Raw genomic sequence first — 16,705 nt, 5'->3', positions numbered from 1 at the left:
TTTGGATTAATAAAATTGATTTATACGTTCGCACCAATTTAATTATATATGTAATAGTTACTGACTTTTAATTATTCAATATATATTTATTATTTCATAATATGTAAGAACATATAATACATAAAATAATTTTTATATATAATTTTTATCCCGCGCAAGGTGCGAGTCTTAATCTAGTTATCAGTATGTCTGCATCAACTTATTATACTTTTCTGTTACCGACTGCATCATATTCATATAATCGATAATACACTTATACGTCTATCTATGAACTACCCTTGGTTCTGTCTCCTGATAGTTTTTAAAAAAATTTATGGCCTATCCTTGGTTTTGTCTCTTGATAGTTTTTTTTTTTAGTATAAATATTAAAATTTATACCATTTCAAGAGTACAGTGTTGTGTTAACAACTTATAACAACTGTGTCTTGATAGTTGACTTCCTTTTTTTTATGGTTGTCTTCCTTTGTTTAGTCTAACATTACTAACTCGTGCATTTGAAAACAAAATTATATAAGAGCATGATTAATGGAAAATTTTTAAGGTGGAAACAATATGAAACACAACAGACAAGACATAATTCTTCATAATCCAATACGAGATATTTGGTATTAGAATACTAAATATAAATATGGAGGGAGCGCGGCTAGGGTTTTTAGGCGACTGCAAGGGAGATTTTCAGATCTAGGAGTTCAACGACCAACGGCGACCAACGGTGACTCTCACTGTTTTCTTTGGACCCTGATACTGACACAGAAGGTGATCTCAGCCTTTGCGTGTAGTGGTGTGTACCGGAGATCGTAGCGAGGCTCATAACCTTACGTACCAGTCACGTCTCCCTTCCATAAATTTGGTTTTCTTTCCCATACTTTTTAGCTTTTGCTAAGTCTTCTGTGGATCTGCCTCGATACTCAGATCTAAGATCTATCTAGCGATTGCTAAGTACAACAGTGTTAATGGCCAACTGCAAAGACTCAGGTCCTCCACAGGATCACCGCAGATATGGAGCCAGCTCGTCTCAGGCAATGAGACGCCTTGCCATCGAGGAAGATGACATTATCAAGCTACCGGAATGTGACCTTAAGGAAGCAGCAGAGCATTTCAAACTTACCCTTATTGGCAAAGTGTTTCAGCTAAAGAGCAGGAGCATCGATGCACTGATCAACTTGCTCCCCAAGCCAATAATTTGGAACGTCGAAGGAAGGGTTCGCGGTACGAACCTTGGGAATGGACGGTTCCAATTTGATTTTGACAAGGAGGAAGACCTTCAAGCAGTGTTGAATAAGAGACCATGCCATTTCAACCAATAGAGTTTTGCTTTGGAGAGGTGGGAACCCTTTACGAAGGAAGACTTTCCAAATTCCATCCCTTTCTGGATAGGGATCACGGGAGTTCCAGTACACTTTTGGAATGATGGTACGTTCTCAGAGATTGCAAAAGCGCTGGGGACAAAGATGGCTCTAGACTCTAAAAGAGCAAAGATACAAGTTTCCATTAATGTGGACAATCCTATTCAGTTTGAGAGGAGGGTGGATTTTCCTAATGGAGATATTGGACGTGTTACCCTAGCTTATGATGGCCTACATCGCTTCTGCTTCAACTGCAAGCACATCTCTCATGATGAGAACTCTTGTCCTCTACTGTCAGAACAAGAGCGTGAAGATAGGAGACAACAACGGCTTGAGTACAACATCAACAACGAGTTAGATCTCCCACGGGCCAGTTAGAAAGAGATACCAAAGACAGGAATCTCAAAAGACCGAGATCGCCTCCACAGGAACGTAGTCCACGTCCTCACCACTCTCCCCTTGCATGGAGGGATAAGAGGCGGGTGGAGAAGAGACAACAGAACACGCAACATGGCCACAAGGAATTTTCGAAGTCTTACCGTTCTGAACCTAAGCATCTGGTTGAGGACAAATATCCCCAGTCGTTGGGAAGAAACCCACATAAGCACAATGACGTCTGGAACAGAATTGAAAGACCCCAAAAAGACCGGGACTCTGGCAATGTGCCACGCCAAAGTAGCGACTTATACCGTCGGAACAGAGATGGTAGGAGCTCAAGGAACTATAGAGCTAAACCTAAACTTAGCTGGAGACCTCGCCCTAACCAGGCGACTACCTATCCTAGAGAGGCTCGTAGTTCAGCAGCAAAAGCAAGGATCGACAGTGAGTTCTCAAATTCTCTGGTGGATTCCCAGCGCACAATCTCAGAGAATGTCATGGGTCTGGAACCAGGGGAAATACAAAACGCTGAGGCTGAGATTGAACGCAGACGCCTTAAAGGAAAGGGCATTGCCTCTGAGACACCGACTTCAAAGGAAAAAGATTTCCATGCCATGTCGGCTTTAAATAGACTGGCTCCTCTGTCTATTCGCGAACCTATTGAGCACCCTCCGTCGGCAGCTACAAGGTACGTGGCTCCTGGACCGCTGATCACACCCACCAGAGTTTTTATAAGTAATGATACTACCGAAATGGATGTGGATATGATACATGGTCCTAATCTAGATTCAATGGTGCTGACTGAGACCGATCTTGAAAATATTGAAAAATCTGTCAAGGAATTTGAGAATCTAGAAATGGACGATGAAATGATTGCAAATGATGATTTGCTTGGAGATGCTCCTGGTTTTGATGCAGTGCAGATTGATGCTTTAACTCAACTCTCTCCAGTACATACTGAGATCCAAGACCCACTACATGACATCCCAGTGAGCTCGACACCGGAGAGGAGAAGTGCAGATTATGCAAGCTTGCCCCAAAGAACAAATATAGATACTGTAATGTCTCACGATGGGACTGCTTCAAAGCTTCCGGTTACTCAAACTCGTAAGCCCGCAGGTGTTTTGAAAAGGAACGTTCCAAAGAGCCCAGATGCAAAAGCGGCAAGAGCTTCAAGGAAACTGAACGCCGCTCGTGGACGCACCTCTCTGAAGGTGAAAAAAGGGAATACCTCAAGTAAGGCCGCAGCTCATCCCTCTCACAAACTCCCTCGTATTGAGGTGTACTGTTCTGCTCTAAGCAAGAAACCTTTGTCTCTTTCAGGTTCGGTGGTATCCCAGAAACCACCCAGTAAGAGATCATGAGTGCCATCGCGTGGAATTGTCAGGGGGCTGGTGCGTACCTGACAAAGCAGCACCTCCGCGAGCTGCATCGTTGCTTTACTCCTTCTTTTCTTTTCCTTTCAGAAACAAAAAATAATTTTTCCTTTTTGCAAGACTTTCAATTTGAGTTTGGTTATAATAAATTGTTCACTGTGGAGCCGGAAGGCAGAAGCGGTGGACTAGCACTTTTTTACTTGGATTCTTTTGATGTTGAGATTCTGTTTTCTAATAATCGCATGATTGATATTGTGGCTACACTAGAAGGACAAAGATTTTTCATTACTTTTGTCTATGGTGATCCGGTAGTTGAATGCCGAGAAAATGTATGGGAAAGACTCACCATAATGAGCCTCACGAGAAATGGTGCCTGGCTGATGCTGGGAGATTTTAATGATATCACAGGCAACCATGAAAAAAAAGGTGGGAGGCGAAGACCTGATAGCTCGTTTATACCCTTCAAAACCATGCTGGCAAACTGCAGGATGATTGATTTCCCATCTTAAGGAAACCCTTTTTCTTGGGTGGGCAACAGAAGCTCTGGAAAGGTTCAATGTAAGCTGGATAGGGCCGTTGGAAACGAAGACTGGCATCATCTTTATTCCCACACGAATGTGGAGTACTTGCGCCTCTGGGGCTCCGACCATCGTCCTATTCTCACCCGTTTTCTATCCAAAAGAGGTAAAGGAAGAAGGGGGTTCAAGTTTGACAAGAGATGGATAGATAGAGATGGGTTTAGAGAGACGATCCTGAAAAGATGGAGTGATCCAGGGAACCTGCACCCGCCTGACCTCCATGAGCGTATCGCGATGTGCCGCAAAGCTATCGCCCAATGGAAGCGAGCGAATCCATTAAACTTTGTCGTTCGTATTGAGGAACTGAAAGAGAAGCTTGAGAAAGCACAATTAGATGATACAATCTCGAATGATGAGATACTTCAGCTAAAGTGGGATCTATGCTCGGCCTCCAAAGACGAAGAACTGTATTGGAAGCAAAAGAGTAGGGCTAACTGGCTCAAGGAGGGCGATAGGAATACAAAGTTTTTTCATGCCACGACGAAACAAAGGCGTGCCCGAAACAGGCTCACGAAATTGAAAAACCCCCGGGGGGATGGGCAGAGAAAGAAGAAGACATTGATAAGGTTGCAGAAGAATATTTCCAAGTTTTATTCACCACCTCCAACCCCGGGAATTTCGATGAAGCCCTCCGGTATGTTACCAAAAAAGTTACCACGAATATAAATGAGTCACTCACTCGCGCCCCATCAGACGAGGAGATCAAAAAGGCTCTTTGCCATTAACCCGGACAAGGCACCTGGGCCAGATGGGATGACGAGTTTGTTTTATCAGAAATTTTGGGGTATCACTGCTGGCGAAATCTTACGCACAGTGCGAGAATTCTTTATGTCTGAAACTCTTGACCCAAGACTTAATCAGACAAACATTTGTCTTATCCCTAAGACCGATCGGCCATGCGAGATGACGGAGTTTCAGCCAATAAGCTTATGTAATGTAAGCTATAAAATCGTCTCGAAAATTCTTAGTAACCGTCTTAAACGCCATCTCCCGGGTCTGATCTCGGAGACCCTGTCAGCCTTTGTGGCTAAGAGACTTATTACCGATAACATCCTAGTTGCACAAGAAGTCTTCCATGCCTTGAGGACAAATCCGAGCTGTAAATCAAAGTTTGTGGCGATAAAGACCGATATGAGTAAAGCATATGATAGAGTGGAATGGTCCTTCCTAGAGGCACTGATGCGGAAGATGGGCTTTACGGACCGATGGATTGCGTGGATACACGTATGCATCTCCTCTGTATCATATAATGTACTCATCAATGGAGAACCAAAAGGTAATATCACACCCTCCAGAGGGCTCAAACAAGGAGATCCGCTCTCACCTTTTCTCTTCATAATCTTAACGGAGGCACTAATATCCCAAATCCATGGAGCGGAAAGAGAAGGAAGAATTACGGGTTTAAAGATTGCGAGAGATAGTCCTCCGATCTCCCATCTCCTCTTTGCGGATGATAGTCTCTTTTTCTGCAAAGCTGAAACCCAACAGTGTCGTGAGCTCATGAAGATTATTGGGGAATATGGCAGTGCATCTGGGCAACAGTTAAACGTCGCAAAATCTTCAATTTTCTTCGGCAGTAAGGTCCCTCCTGAACTCAAGACTGAACTTAAAGAAGCTTTAGGAATAACTCGAGAGGGAGGTATGGGAGTTTATCTGGGCCTCCCGGAGAAAATCTGCGGGTCAAAGAGACAAGCCTTTGCCTTCATCCAGGAACGGCTAATGAGTCGGCTAAATTCTTGGTCAGCAAAGCTACTTTCCAAAGGAGGTAAGGAGGTCCTCATCAAATCGGTTGCGCAAGCTCTGCCATCTTATGTAATGTCTTGCTTCCTACTACCGCAAGACATTATTAAAAAATTGACAAGCGCAATAGCGAGATTCTGGTGGAGTACCAAGCAAAATAATCGGGGCCTACACTGGGTAGCGTGGAATAAGATTTGCTTACCTACAGAAAAAGGTGGTTTGGGTTTTCGTGATCTGAAAAATTTCAACCTTGCCTTGTTGGCGAAGCAACTGTGGCGGCTGGTGCAATACCCATCATCACTACTGGCCAAAGTACTGAAGGGAAGATACTTTCGCAACTCAAATCTGATTGATGTCGAGAAAGCTAGTCAACCTTCATATGTATGGCGCAGCATAATGGCGGCCAAGCCACTACTGAAATCCGGTCTGCGTAAATCCATTGGATCTGGATATAATACCAGGGTATGGGACGAACCTTGGATCCCTTCAACCCCGCCTAGACCACCTACTAGTGTTGCTCCGATTCAGAAGCCAAACCTTTTGGTCTATGAACTCATTGATCGCGAAACCAATAGTTGGAATGTGGAAGCGCTAAAAGCCGTGATAGCCCCTGAAGACATACCTCTGATACGCAGCCTCCGTATCAGTAGGTCCTTCAAGGTTGATAGTTTTTGCTGGATCCATACGAGATCAGGAGCCTACTCCGTCAAAACAGGATATGACGAGATATGTCGCTCTGAAAATGAGCAGAGGACGGAGCTTTGCATAGAGCCTAGCGTCACAAGCCTCATTAACCAAGTGTGGGCAACAAATACGGCGCGTAAAATCAAGCACTTCATGTGGCAAGCCTTATCAAACTGTGTTCCTGTTTGCAGTCGACTGACTGACCGGCATTGCCTTCAGATCGATCTTGCCAAAGATGTGGGCACGACGATGAGACAGTAAATCACATGCTTTTTGAGTGTCCCTGACCACTCAAACTTGGGCTCTCGCGCTACATCTCTCACTCCGTGGGGAGTTTCCGAGCCCCTCCTTCTATAGTAACTTCGATTACCTCCTGGACAGAATTAAAAAACAAGACATGCCGGACGACGTGTTGGCCAGAATCTCATGGATCATATGGTTCATGTGGAAGGCTTATACCTTGTTGTAAACGTTCATACGCAGATTCGGAATAAGATCTACTTTGCTCTCTTTTTCGATTTCTTATTCTTATCGCTGTTATTCTCGTGTTCTGATTGCTTGACGTGTGGTAATTAGCAGATATCCGGGTCCTCTGGGAAATTAGGGTTTTCCTAGTTTTCTTATTTAAACGGAAATCGACAGTGCAAATTTCGGTTCCCACAACAATGTTTGTTTCATTTGCTAGTAACCGAGTATTGTTCCCCCTACATGCTGAGTTTAATACTCTGCTATGGGCCATGAAATCCTCACTACTTCTCGGTCACGACTCGATGACGTTTGAATCAGATTGCCTGTAACTGGTTAAGCTAATTGAGGAAGAAGAAGAATAGCCAAGTCTAATGGCTGAAATTGATGAGTTTGTTGATCTTCGTTCTAAGTTTATTTCTTGCTCCATATCGTTTGTATCTCGTACTAAGAACGTCCGAGCTGACCACCTTGCGAAAGGTGTTAGAGCTCGTGGTTTTTGCTTTTCCCATATACACTCTGAGGTCCCAACTTGGTTGGTTTTAGACACCACTTGGTTGGCTTCTTCTTAATAAAAATATGGGGCTTTTATTGTAAAAATATATATATATATATATATATATCTATATAAGAACTTTCCTTTAATCATGCTCTTAGTTGCTCCGGTCTCAACTACACTTCTAATAGTGTCAATTTCATAACAAACACTATATTCGCTGATTTGGTTATTAATAGAAAAACTCATTTCAATAAAATTGAATGCGAAGAAACACTGAATCTAGGCTATAAATAAGCATTTAGTTTGTCACTTACTTAAAAGTCCCCATCAATAATATGAAACCTAATCTCATATTCAATTTCCTCTTTCGAATTTTCAACTATAATATTATATATCACCAAACGATTTATGATATATTTTTAATTTATTTATAAGTTGGTGTAGGAGTCTGACTCCATTGATTTTGTCTTCATATATTTATAAATAAAATTATGTCACTAAACTTAAAATAAACGTATACGTCGTCATACATATATACACATAATATGCTTTCTAAAAGTCCATATAATTAAATGGAAAACCTTTCCTTTTCACTCGACATCTTTTTAACTTTGAAACATGACGATAGAACCAGGAATGCCTTGAGTGCAACACCATAGGGGAACCTTTTCAATATTGTATGATTTAATATTTCATCTAAAATCTCATAAGATAAATAGATAATATATTATATTTATATCTTCGTTGTATAGTTCATATTCCATTTACAAAATTCATTTATCCACAATTTCTTTTAGTAATCTTTGATTATGATTGGCACAAATTCTCGTTTAATTTAACTAACCCTATTGAGATAGTTGACAACAAAATATATTTCAGATTTTAACAACTTTATTTATATATGAAAGTTATTCAAAGATTGTTGTTACGTAGAAAGGAAGTCATTGTATATCATATGGTCCAACTTTATGACGTTTGGGGATGGACACGCAATTTCATATACATTATTAAACTGAATCAAAGGATATAACAGAATATAATCAAGCTTAAATTATATATTTTAAGTGTATTAGGTAGAATGTGGACCGATTCATACAGTAAAAGATATAAGCAAAGTTAAAGTAAGGTTAAGGTTAACTCCCATGAGAGTTAAGCATCAAGTTAGTTTAATCACAAACTCTCATGATACTGTATATGGTACAAAGCAACAATTAATGACATAGTTTCAGAGAAGCTGCAGTCCTGCAGATACAACCCACATCTACCCTCTTGGATGATAATCTTTCTAGAGCGCATCAAACCAAACTGTCATATACGGCAGAAACACAGGCCAGTCGAACAATACCTTTAGACTGGTTTCATGAGCTCACTAACCATGTTGTCACCATCTTTCCTCATACACGTATGGCAAAAGAAAGAGGAAAGTGTGCCCTCTCCTAAGCCATTGAAAACCTCCCAGCTCAATCTTGGCTCTGGATTTCTGCAAAGAATATTTTTATTCACTAACATATTATCAAGCTGCAGCACAAGGTCATACCAACTTAAGAGACTTAGAGTATCATTAACCGAAAAACCCACTTTAGGTCTCTTAATGATTTTTAAGTATTAAATGTTACTTAAGAGACCTACTTAAGATACACCAACATTTTTGTGCTCTAATAGAAGTTTCTTATTTGAGGGTTCTTAAAATATAATTAAACATGAGATGAAAATTGTTTATAAAAGTAGTTTACAAGATATAAATTGTTTTAGATTTAGATGAATATTTTGAACATGAGAAGGAATAACATGAGAAGGAGAAAGGAATGAAGAACATGAGAAGGAAAATCAAAGGCTTGTGAATACACTTTCATTACAAGATATTATTTATACAAGTTTGTGAATACACAATCATACAATCATTACAAAGGTCTTTCATTTCTTGTCCGTGAAACATTTTCAACGTGACCACAACAATACAATATACAAGTTTGTGAATACACAATCATACAATCATTAAAAATAACAAGAACAAGAAACAAAAGATTTGGTAATACATTAACTCTTTCACGAAACAAGAACATGAAACAAGAAACACAAACTTAAAGATAACCAGAACAATAACCCCATGACAACAACTTCTAATACACCAACCAACAAACAAATCAACTTAAACAAAGGCTCATGTCTCTTGGATTTACAAGTCTTCCTACACAATCACAATCACAATCACAATACAAACTGAAATTATCTGAGATCCTAACCTTTTGCTCCAACAACATCTATCCAAATACAAGTTCTATTAATTGATTATGTGATGTTATTAAGGCTTTCGTTTATCCGAATCTAACACATGCAAAATTGAAAGATTCAAACAAGAAAACAAATTAACATAGCTTTACCTCTCGATTCAAACAAGACACATGCAGCAACCGTCGTTGTTCTCCGTCGATTCAAACCCCAAACCCACAAGCAATGTCAATAAGAAACTACACTAAGATTTGGTCATGCCCGTTGTGGAAAGAGTTCAACTTGCACTGATTCCATAGATACAGAGAGATCAACCTAATAAACCATTTTCAGCTTAAAAAAAATATTAGGCTACAATGACACCAATCTTTCGTCAGCCCAAACTACAAAGATCAACACTTTTTTCATGAGCAGATGATCGTTAGAACTTAGAGCCAAACTCAATCTCAGCAATCAATACATTGCTTTTAAGAAACTAAAAAAAAACTTTGAACTAAGACCAGAGAGGAAGACATACAAGTGTTAGCTGAGATGGATCTTGTTGTTGATGACGATGCTGAACCATGAATAGAACCAATCCTGCAACAGAGAAAGAAGCAAGGAGAAGCCATATCCAACTCAACAATCTCCTTCTAGCTACCCTCCGACTCTTCAGCTTTCCCTCCTTACGAATCCTCCACGGTTCCTCTCACCAGATTCTTCTCACTGAAATCGATTTTATCACACTAAACCCTGATTCGAGCTTGAGCCAAAATGAATCGTGCTGACAGAGGAAGAATCTGTAATAGAGTGAAGGAAGTGAGTTTTTGATTGTAATCTTCCTTTCCGCTTTGCTTTTGAATGATTTTTCTTCGCTGTCCCAAAAAAAAAAAGATGTAATCCCTGAAAATAAATCGAGGATTGGAGAAGAGAAATTGGGGATCGGAGACTTACGCTTCGGCATCAGGAGGAGGGAATTGGCCATGGACGGGGGAGAAGAGATCAAGTGCTCGTTTCAGGGATTTGATACAGAGAGAGAGAGAGAGAGAGAGAGAGAAGAGACGTTTTCTTCTCCTATCAACACGTGTCGAATAATAAACGTTTCTTCCTTCCCTAATTAAGATATGTTTCTTCCTTTAATTTCTATTTTCTTTTTTTTAATTACTAACTACTCTAAAAGACGTTTTTAAGAAACTGCGATAATGGTGTCTTCAGAGCATCATTATCCCAAAAATTCCTTTAGAATCTCTTATTTCTTTTTTAATACTTTTAAGTAGTAATTGTGAGGTAGAGACTTAGTTAAGAGACCAGAACATTTATGTTTTCCTATGCATATATCTTAATTAGGGGTTCTTAAAAAAAATATTAAATATTTTTTTATTAAAAGATAAAATTCATTGATTATATAAAACATAGTAAAAGATAACATTTTAAACATATATTTTTAAATAAAAACGTAAAAACAAAGATTAGTAAAATAAACGAAAATAATTTGAAAGAAGCATTCATCACGTCCAAATTTACGCTATATATGTTCAACCAAATCATCTTTCAGTTGTTGATGCATTTGCCTATCACAAATTTTTGTTCGAACACCCATCATATTGGCGATATTTATAGGGATATATGTATAATACGTGAGATCGACATTGAACTTCTGTGGTATTCTCCTTGTTGGAATTCTGAAACATCAAATTGAGTGTATCCATTTCGTTCGTCTTCTACTATCATATTATGGAGTGTGATACATGCTCTCATAATCTTCCCAATTTTGACTTTATCAAAAAAAAGGGATGGATTTTTAACAATGGCAAAGCGAGCTTGCAAGACTCTAAAAGCACGCTCGACATCTTTTCGGACAGCTTATTGACGTTGAGCAAATAAAACTGCCTTCGGCCCTTGTGGTATTGTAATAAATAGGATAAAAGTTGTCCATTTCGGATAAATACCATCAGTGAGATAGTAAGCCATATGATACTATCTTCCATTGACAGAGAAAGTGACTTGAGGAGCTTGACCTTTTATTATATCATCAAAAACAAGTGAGCGATCAAGAACATTGATATCATTTAAGGTACCTTCAGGTCCAAAAAACGCATGACATATCCAGAGATCATACGAAGCAACCGCCTCTAAAATGATTGTTGGTTTACCCGAACCACGAAAATATTGCCCTTTCCAAGCGGTGGGACAATTCTTCCACTCCCAATGCATACAATCGATGCTTCCTATCATCCCGGGAAATCAACGATGCTCTCCAATATCAAGTAGACGTTCAAGATCAGCTGGTGTTGGTCTTCTTAGGTACTCATCGCCGAAAAGATAAATTATTCCTTCCACAAAATTCTCCAAACATGACCGAGTTGTTGTTTCACCGAGCCGGAGGTATTCGTCGACCGTATCAGCCCCACTACCATATGCCAAGACACAAATGGCTGATGTACACTTTTGGAGTGCTGAGAGACCAAGCTTTCCAAGACCATCTTTCTTTTGGCGAAAGAAGTCAACTTCGTTGGAGAGTCGATCAACAATGTGCATGAACAATGTCTTATTCATTCTAAAACATCGTCGGAAATTTTTTTCAGGATACGTTGGAGTTTCACTGAAATAATCATTCCATAAACGTACATGACCTTCTTCACGATTTATTTCGATATAAGCTCGTTTTTTCTTTTTTTCCTTTGTTCTTCTTGATCACCATGAATGGTAAAATTCTCAAAGGTTTGATCAAAATGTTGATCAAAGATTTGATCGTATGTATCATCAAATGATTCCTCTAAAGTGTTTTGAGAAGAAGAAGCCATATATGTTGTGATTAAAGAAAGAGTGAATATGAGTGAATGTTGGTGTTGTGATTAAAGAAAGAGTGTTGTGATTAAAGAGAGAAGATGACTTTGGTGTTGTGAATAAAAATTCTTGTTGTGAATGGGAAGAGTGAATGTTGATTTAAGAGAGAAAGCAAGAGTGTTTGTTACAAATGTTTGTTACAAGTCGAGAGGGTTTGTTATATAGACACAAGTGTTTGTTACAAGTGTTCTTTACAAGTCCTTGACATACTACAAGACATAAACATGTGACAACAACGACACACAAGTACAACGTCTTTATGGCCGTGACAAACAAAGCTCTCAATGCTCCCACTACAAGACATAAACATGTGACAACCAATGACACACAATACATGTGACAACCACTCAATGCTCCAACTCCGTGACATAAGAAGCTCTCAATGCTCCCACTCAATACTCCCACTACAAGACATAAGAAGCAGAATAAAATACATGTGAGAACTTAAACGCAGAGACATAAGAGCTTCCGTTTGTAGTTAATCAATGAGCTAGAATCAGAACATATACATGTCTTGAAACAAAGAGATGAAACTGGACATGTACAATGAGCTACAGTTTTTCAATCTTCTTGATCTGCAAAAGAATGAGCAGAACAATGAACACAAGAACATGACAGAACAAGCTTATATAAAGACAAGAGAACAAGCTTATATTAAGACAAGAGAACAAGCACATTTATATTAAGACAACAGAACATGAAACATAACCAGCGTTACATCAACAAACAACAAACAAAGCAACTTCAACAGCTACACTTAGACTTTAAAAACCGAGTCTTATACTTCATTTAATTAGACATCAACTCATTAATCAACTTTTTCTTTAGAGCTTCTTCATAATCAACTAGAGGTTCTTGTTTTACAATGAGACTGTCCAGAAGCTTCATCTTCGACAGCTTTTCCTTCATAGCCAAATCTTGCTGCTTGATTCTCCACATAGTGTGAAATTCAGACAGCTCCTTCCCCTCAACCATATGTTTCTTCACACGGGCTTTTGCTGCGTTAACACCCGTGGGACGAGTGGTTCCCTTCATCAGCTACAACACTATCAATTTCATTTGCTTGAGAGCATGCTGAATATGAACCATCCTCACACTTCCTCCTTTTAGAGCTTCCTTTATTTCTAGCCGAAGACAGGTCACACCACTTCTGGTCATTGCGAAGCTCCTTCCAAGCATGTTCAAGGGTGAACTTCTTTTTGTGGTTGTTGAAGAAGATTTTGTGGGCATGTTTGAGAACATCATTCTCGTTCTGACCACTGGTTTTCTCTCTGGTTGCAGCTTCATACGCTCCACAAAACTTGCACACTAAGTCATTGATCTTGTGCCAATGTTGCATACAGTGTGATGCCTCTCTTTTGTCACACTCGGCAATCTTAGGACTAGCCGAGTAGTAGGCTGCAATCTTTTTCCAGAAAGCAACAGGCCTTTGCTCATTCCCTACAACGGGATCTTTGCTCGTGTTTAACCAAGAGCTGATGAGGACTACATCATCTGTTGGCGTCCACGTCCTTCGTTCTTTACGCTCCACGGGATTGTCTTGTTCGAAGTTTGAACCTTCAGCAGCTTGCGTGCCAAATAAAGGAATAGGAGAAGATTCTAAACAGATGCCACTATCTTGTTGACTTTGAAGAAGATCAACAAAATTTAAATTCATATATGGATTAGAATCCATATCTGAATATGTCTAAGAAGAGAGATGGGAGATATGATAAAAAAGAAAGGAAGGTGAGTTTGATAGATGGAAGAGAAGAAGGATTGTGTTTAATAGAAGAGAGAAAGCTAAACGCATTCATCACACCCACAACCACATCGACTTGACATATAGCTAACTCATTAATCACACGTAAACATTGATTTCTATCTAACTCATTAATCACACTTAAACAATTCTATGTAACTCATTTCTATCTAACTCATTTCAATTTGTTCCAAGCCATTGACAATCAATTCGTTCCGGACACATAACCAGATTCACAATCAATTCATTTCAGATGAGATTCACAATCAATTCGTTCCAGGTCAGAATCCTAAAAATATCTAACAGATCAAAGATATATGTCAAACCTGAAATAGCCATTATCTCTTGATCCGTCCAGACCACAGTCCTCTTCTTTGAAGAACCTTCATGTCTCTTGATCCGTCCATCCGAAAAGGAAACGCAAGAAACAAAATCAAGACAAGAAGGATTCAGACACAAGAAGGATTAAGAAACAAAGACTGAGACATTTAAGTGTACACAAAGAGACATAATTTATTGAATCAAAGACAGAGACGTAAACAAACACAAGAACTGATCAATATATTTATCAGGAGACATCATCTGTTGAATCAGAAGTGATCGATATAAACAAAGACAGAGACATAAACAAGAAGGATTAAGAAACAAAGACAGAGACATCATCTCTTGAATCAGGAGACATAAACAGACACAAGAGACGCATGAAACACAACAAACAAATCAAAATAACAAAGAAGGATTCAGACATAAAAGGAAAAATACTTAGCTTTACCTTTCGATTTGATTTCGTCGAGGAGAGCCACGGGCCGGAGAGAGAGGTGGAGTGATTCTTCAACGAGGTGAGCAGTCGAGGAGAGCGAGAGAGACGCGGAGTCGTCGAGGAGACCGAGAGAGACGCGTAGTCGTCAAGGAGACCGAGAGAGACGCGTAGTCGTCAAGGAGACCGAGAGAGACGCGTAGTCGTCAAGGAGACCGAGAGAGACGCGTAGTCGTCAAGGAGACCGAGAGAGAGAGATAGAGAGAGAGAGAGAGAGAGAGAGAGAGAGAGAGAGAGAGAGAGAGAGAGGACGATTCCATCGAGACAGACGCGGAGTCCACCGATAGAGACGACGAGTCCGACGAGAGAGACGCTGAATCCTTCATCCGATCGATGACAGATGGAGAAATCACCGGCAGAGACGTCGAGGAGAGATAGAGAAACGCGGTAATTTCGACTAAATGGAGCGAGGGAGAGAGACACGAAGTGCTTCCGTCGAGAGAGAGAAACACACAAATCCCGCAAAACACAACACGTGTCTCAGAAGACACGTCTCTTCTTTCTCCTAATTAAGATACATTTCCTCACAATTATGCTAACTTCCTTTTTTTAACCTATTAACACTAAGAGACGGGATTAAAAGCTCCCGTTAATGTTGCTCTTAGCACATAGTGGTAACTTAAAAAATGATATATATGCCCATTCTAAAATCACAATTTAATGACAACAGGCCGAATACATGATGTCATGGTCCAACAGTTCGTATATTTTTGGACTTTATTTTATTTTATCTATTTTTCATAATAGTGATTAGAATATATTCTGTTAATTTAAAGTCCTACTTTTTTTTGGAACACCAGTCCTACTTTTTATCTAATTAAAGAAGTTGTCATCTAAATTTGGGATCAATTCACATTTCATTTATTCAATTATTTTGATTAATGTAAACCATTTATATAATTAGAGTTGATATTTCTAAACAATTACAATTCTAACCGAAGCCATTAACCATTCGTCTAATAATCTAAATTAGATAATCTAATACATAAACATCGCCATTTAGAGTATAGTCAACTCAGCCATTGTTATATTGATAGATTATTTTTTTTTGACATCTTTTGATAGATATATATCTAAACTATTAATAACCTAACCTAACCAATGTGTAATGTTATAAAAGAATCTAACCAAACATATACAATCACGAGTATATATATAAATTTATACTAATAAAATCATATATTGTTAACTAGATTTTTCCATTACATAACAAATTCACATGTGTTATAAACGTAAAAAGAATCAAACGTCAATATTTACGGCCGAAACTTTTGACATTATAAACGTTGTGGAGCCCACTGTCACTATGCGTGCACAGTAACTTCAATTTTTCATTTCTATATAAACGATCGTTTGTAACACATCATCCTTCTCCTTCTAATAACACATCCTCTCTTCTTATCAGTGTTATCTTCTTCGTAAGGGTATAAAATTTTGCCCTTATTTAAATTCCTACGATATAATAAAATACAGTTCTTTTTATAACACGTTATCAGCACGATCACCCTGCGATTCGAAATACAAATGGCAAACATCGAGAAACTCCAGTTCCCGTCTCTGAAAGTAACCGGCGAAAACTATGTCAGATGGGTCACAAATGTGAAACCTTATCTTGTAATAAAAAAGATAACCGAAGCGATAAAAGTCGGTAACAAATCGCCACCCGAGCATATAACGAAGCGATAATCTTCCTGAAGAAGCACTTAGATGAGAATCTAACTCACGACTATGGAGACGCTGAGGACCCAGCCGTACTATGGCAAGCCTTGAAAGACAGATTCAATAATCAAAAGGAAATCAATCTCCCTCACGCTCTTGAAGAGTGGAAAACCCTGAGGTTTCAGGATTTCCAAAGGGTTAGAGATTACAATTCCACTATCTTGAGGATAGTTGCACAATTAAAATATTGTGGTAACCTTGTCACCAAAGCAGAAATGCTTGACAAGACATACAATACTATTCACAAAGAACACAACATCTTATCCCGAATTTACAGAAAATGTGGGTACACCAAATTTTCTGAATT

The 16,705-nt window shown here is 39.1% G+C and overlaps 1 protein-coding gene and 1 long non-coding RNA gene across 3 annotated transcripts; both read right to left on the bottom strand.

The window, feature by feature from the left end:
* Positions 1-8,893: 8,893 nt before the first annotated feature.
* LOC106308017 lies at positions 8,894-10,343 on the bottom strand. 2 transcript variants are annotated; one of them, XR_001263460.1, is made up of 3 exons: positions 10,229-10,343; positions 9,813-10,149; positions 8,894-9,610 (listed from the first exon to the last, which is right to left on the bottom strand). It is a non-coding gene; the product is annotated as an uncharacterized LOC106308017 (long non-coding RNA). The 2 variants fall into 2 exon arrangements; XR_001263459.1 differs by having other exon boundaries at positions 8,894-10,149.
* Positions 10,344-13,124: 2,781 nt separating this feature from the next.
* Positions 13,125-13,796, bottom strand: LOC106308826 (glutathione S-transferase T3-like). The gene has a single exon (XM_013745942.1). It carries the CDS (start codon positions 13,794-13,796, stop codon positions 13,125-13,127), a length of 672 nt encoding a protein of 223 aa, XP_013601396.1.
* Positions 13,797-16,705: the final 2,909 nt, after the last annotated feature.

Source organism: Brassica oleracea, chromosome C8 (assembly GCF_000695525.1).
Source record: "Brassica oleracea var. oleracea cultivar TO1000 chromosome C8, BOL, whole genome shotgun sequence".
In the NCBI taxonomy this organism is placed as follows: Eukaryota; Viridiplantae; Streptophyta; class Magnoliopsida; order Brassicales; family Brassicaceae; genus Brassica; species Brassica oleracea.
The sequence above is the reverse complement of the archived record's forward strand: the minus strand, read 5'-3'. Positions and strand labels throughout refer to the sequence as shown.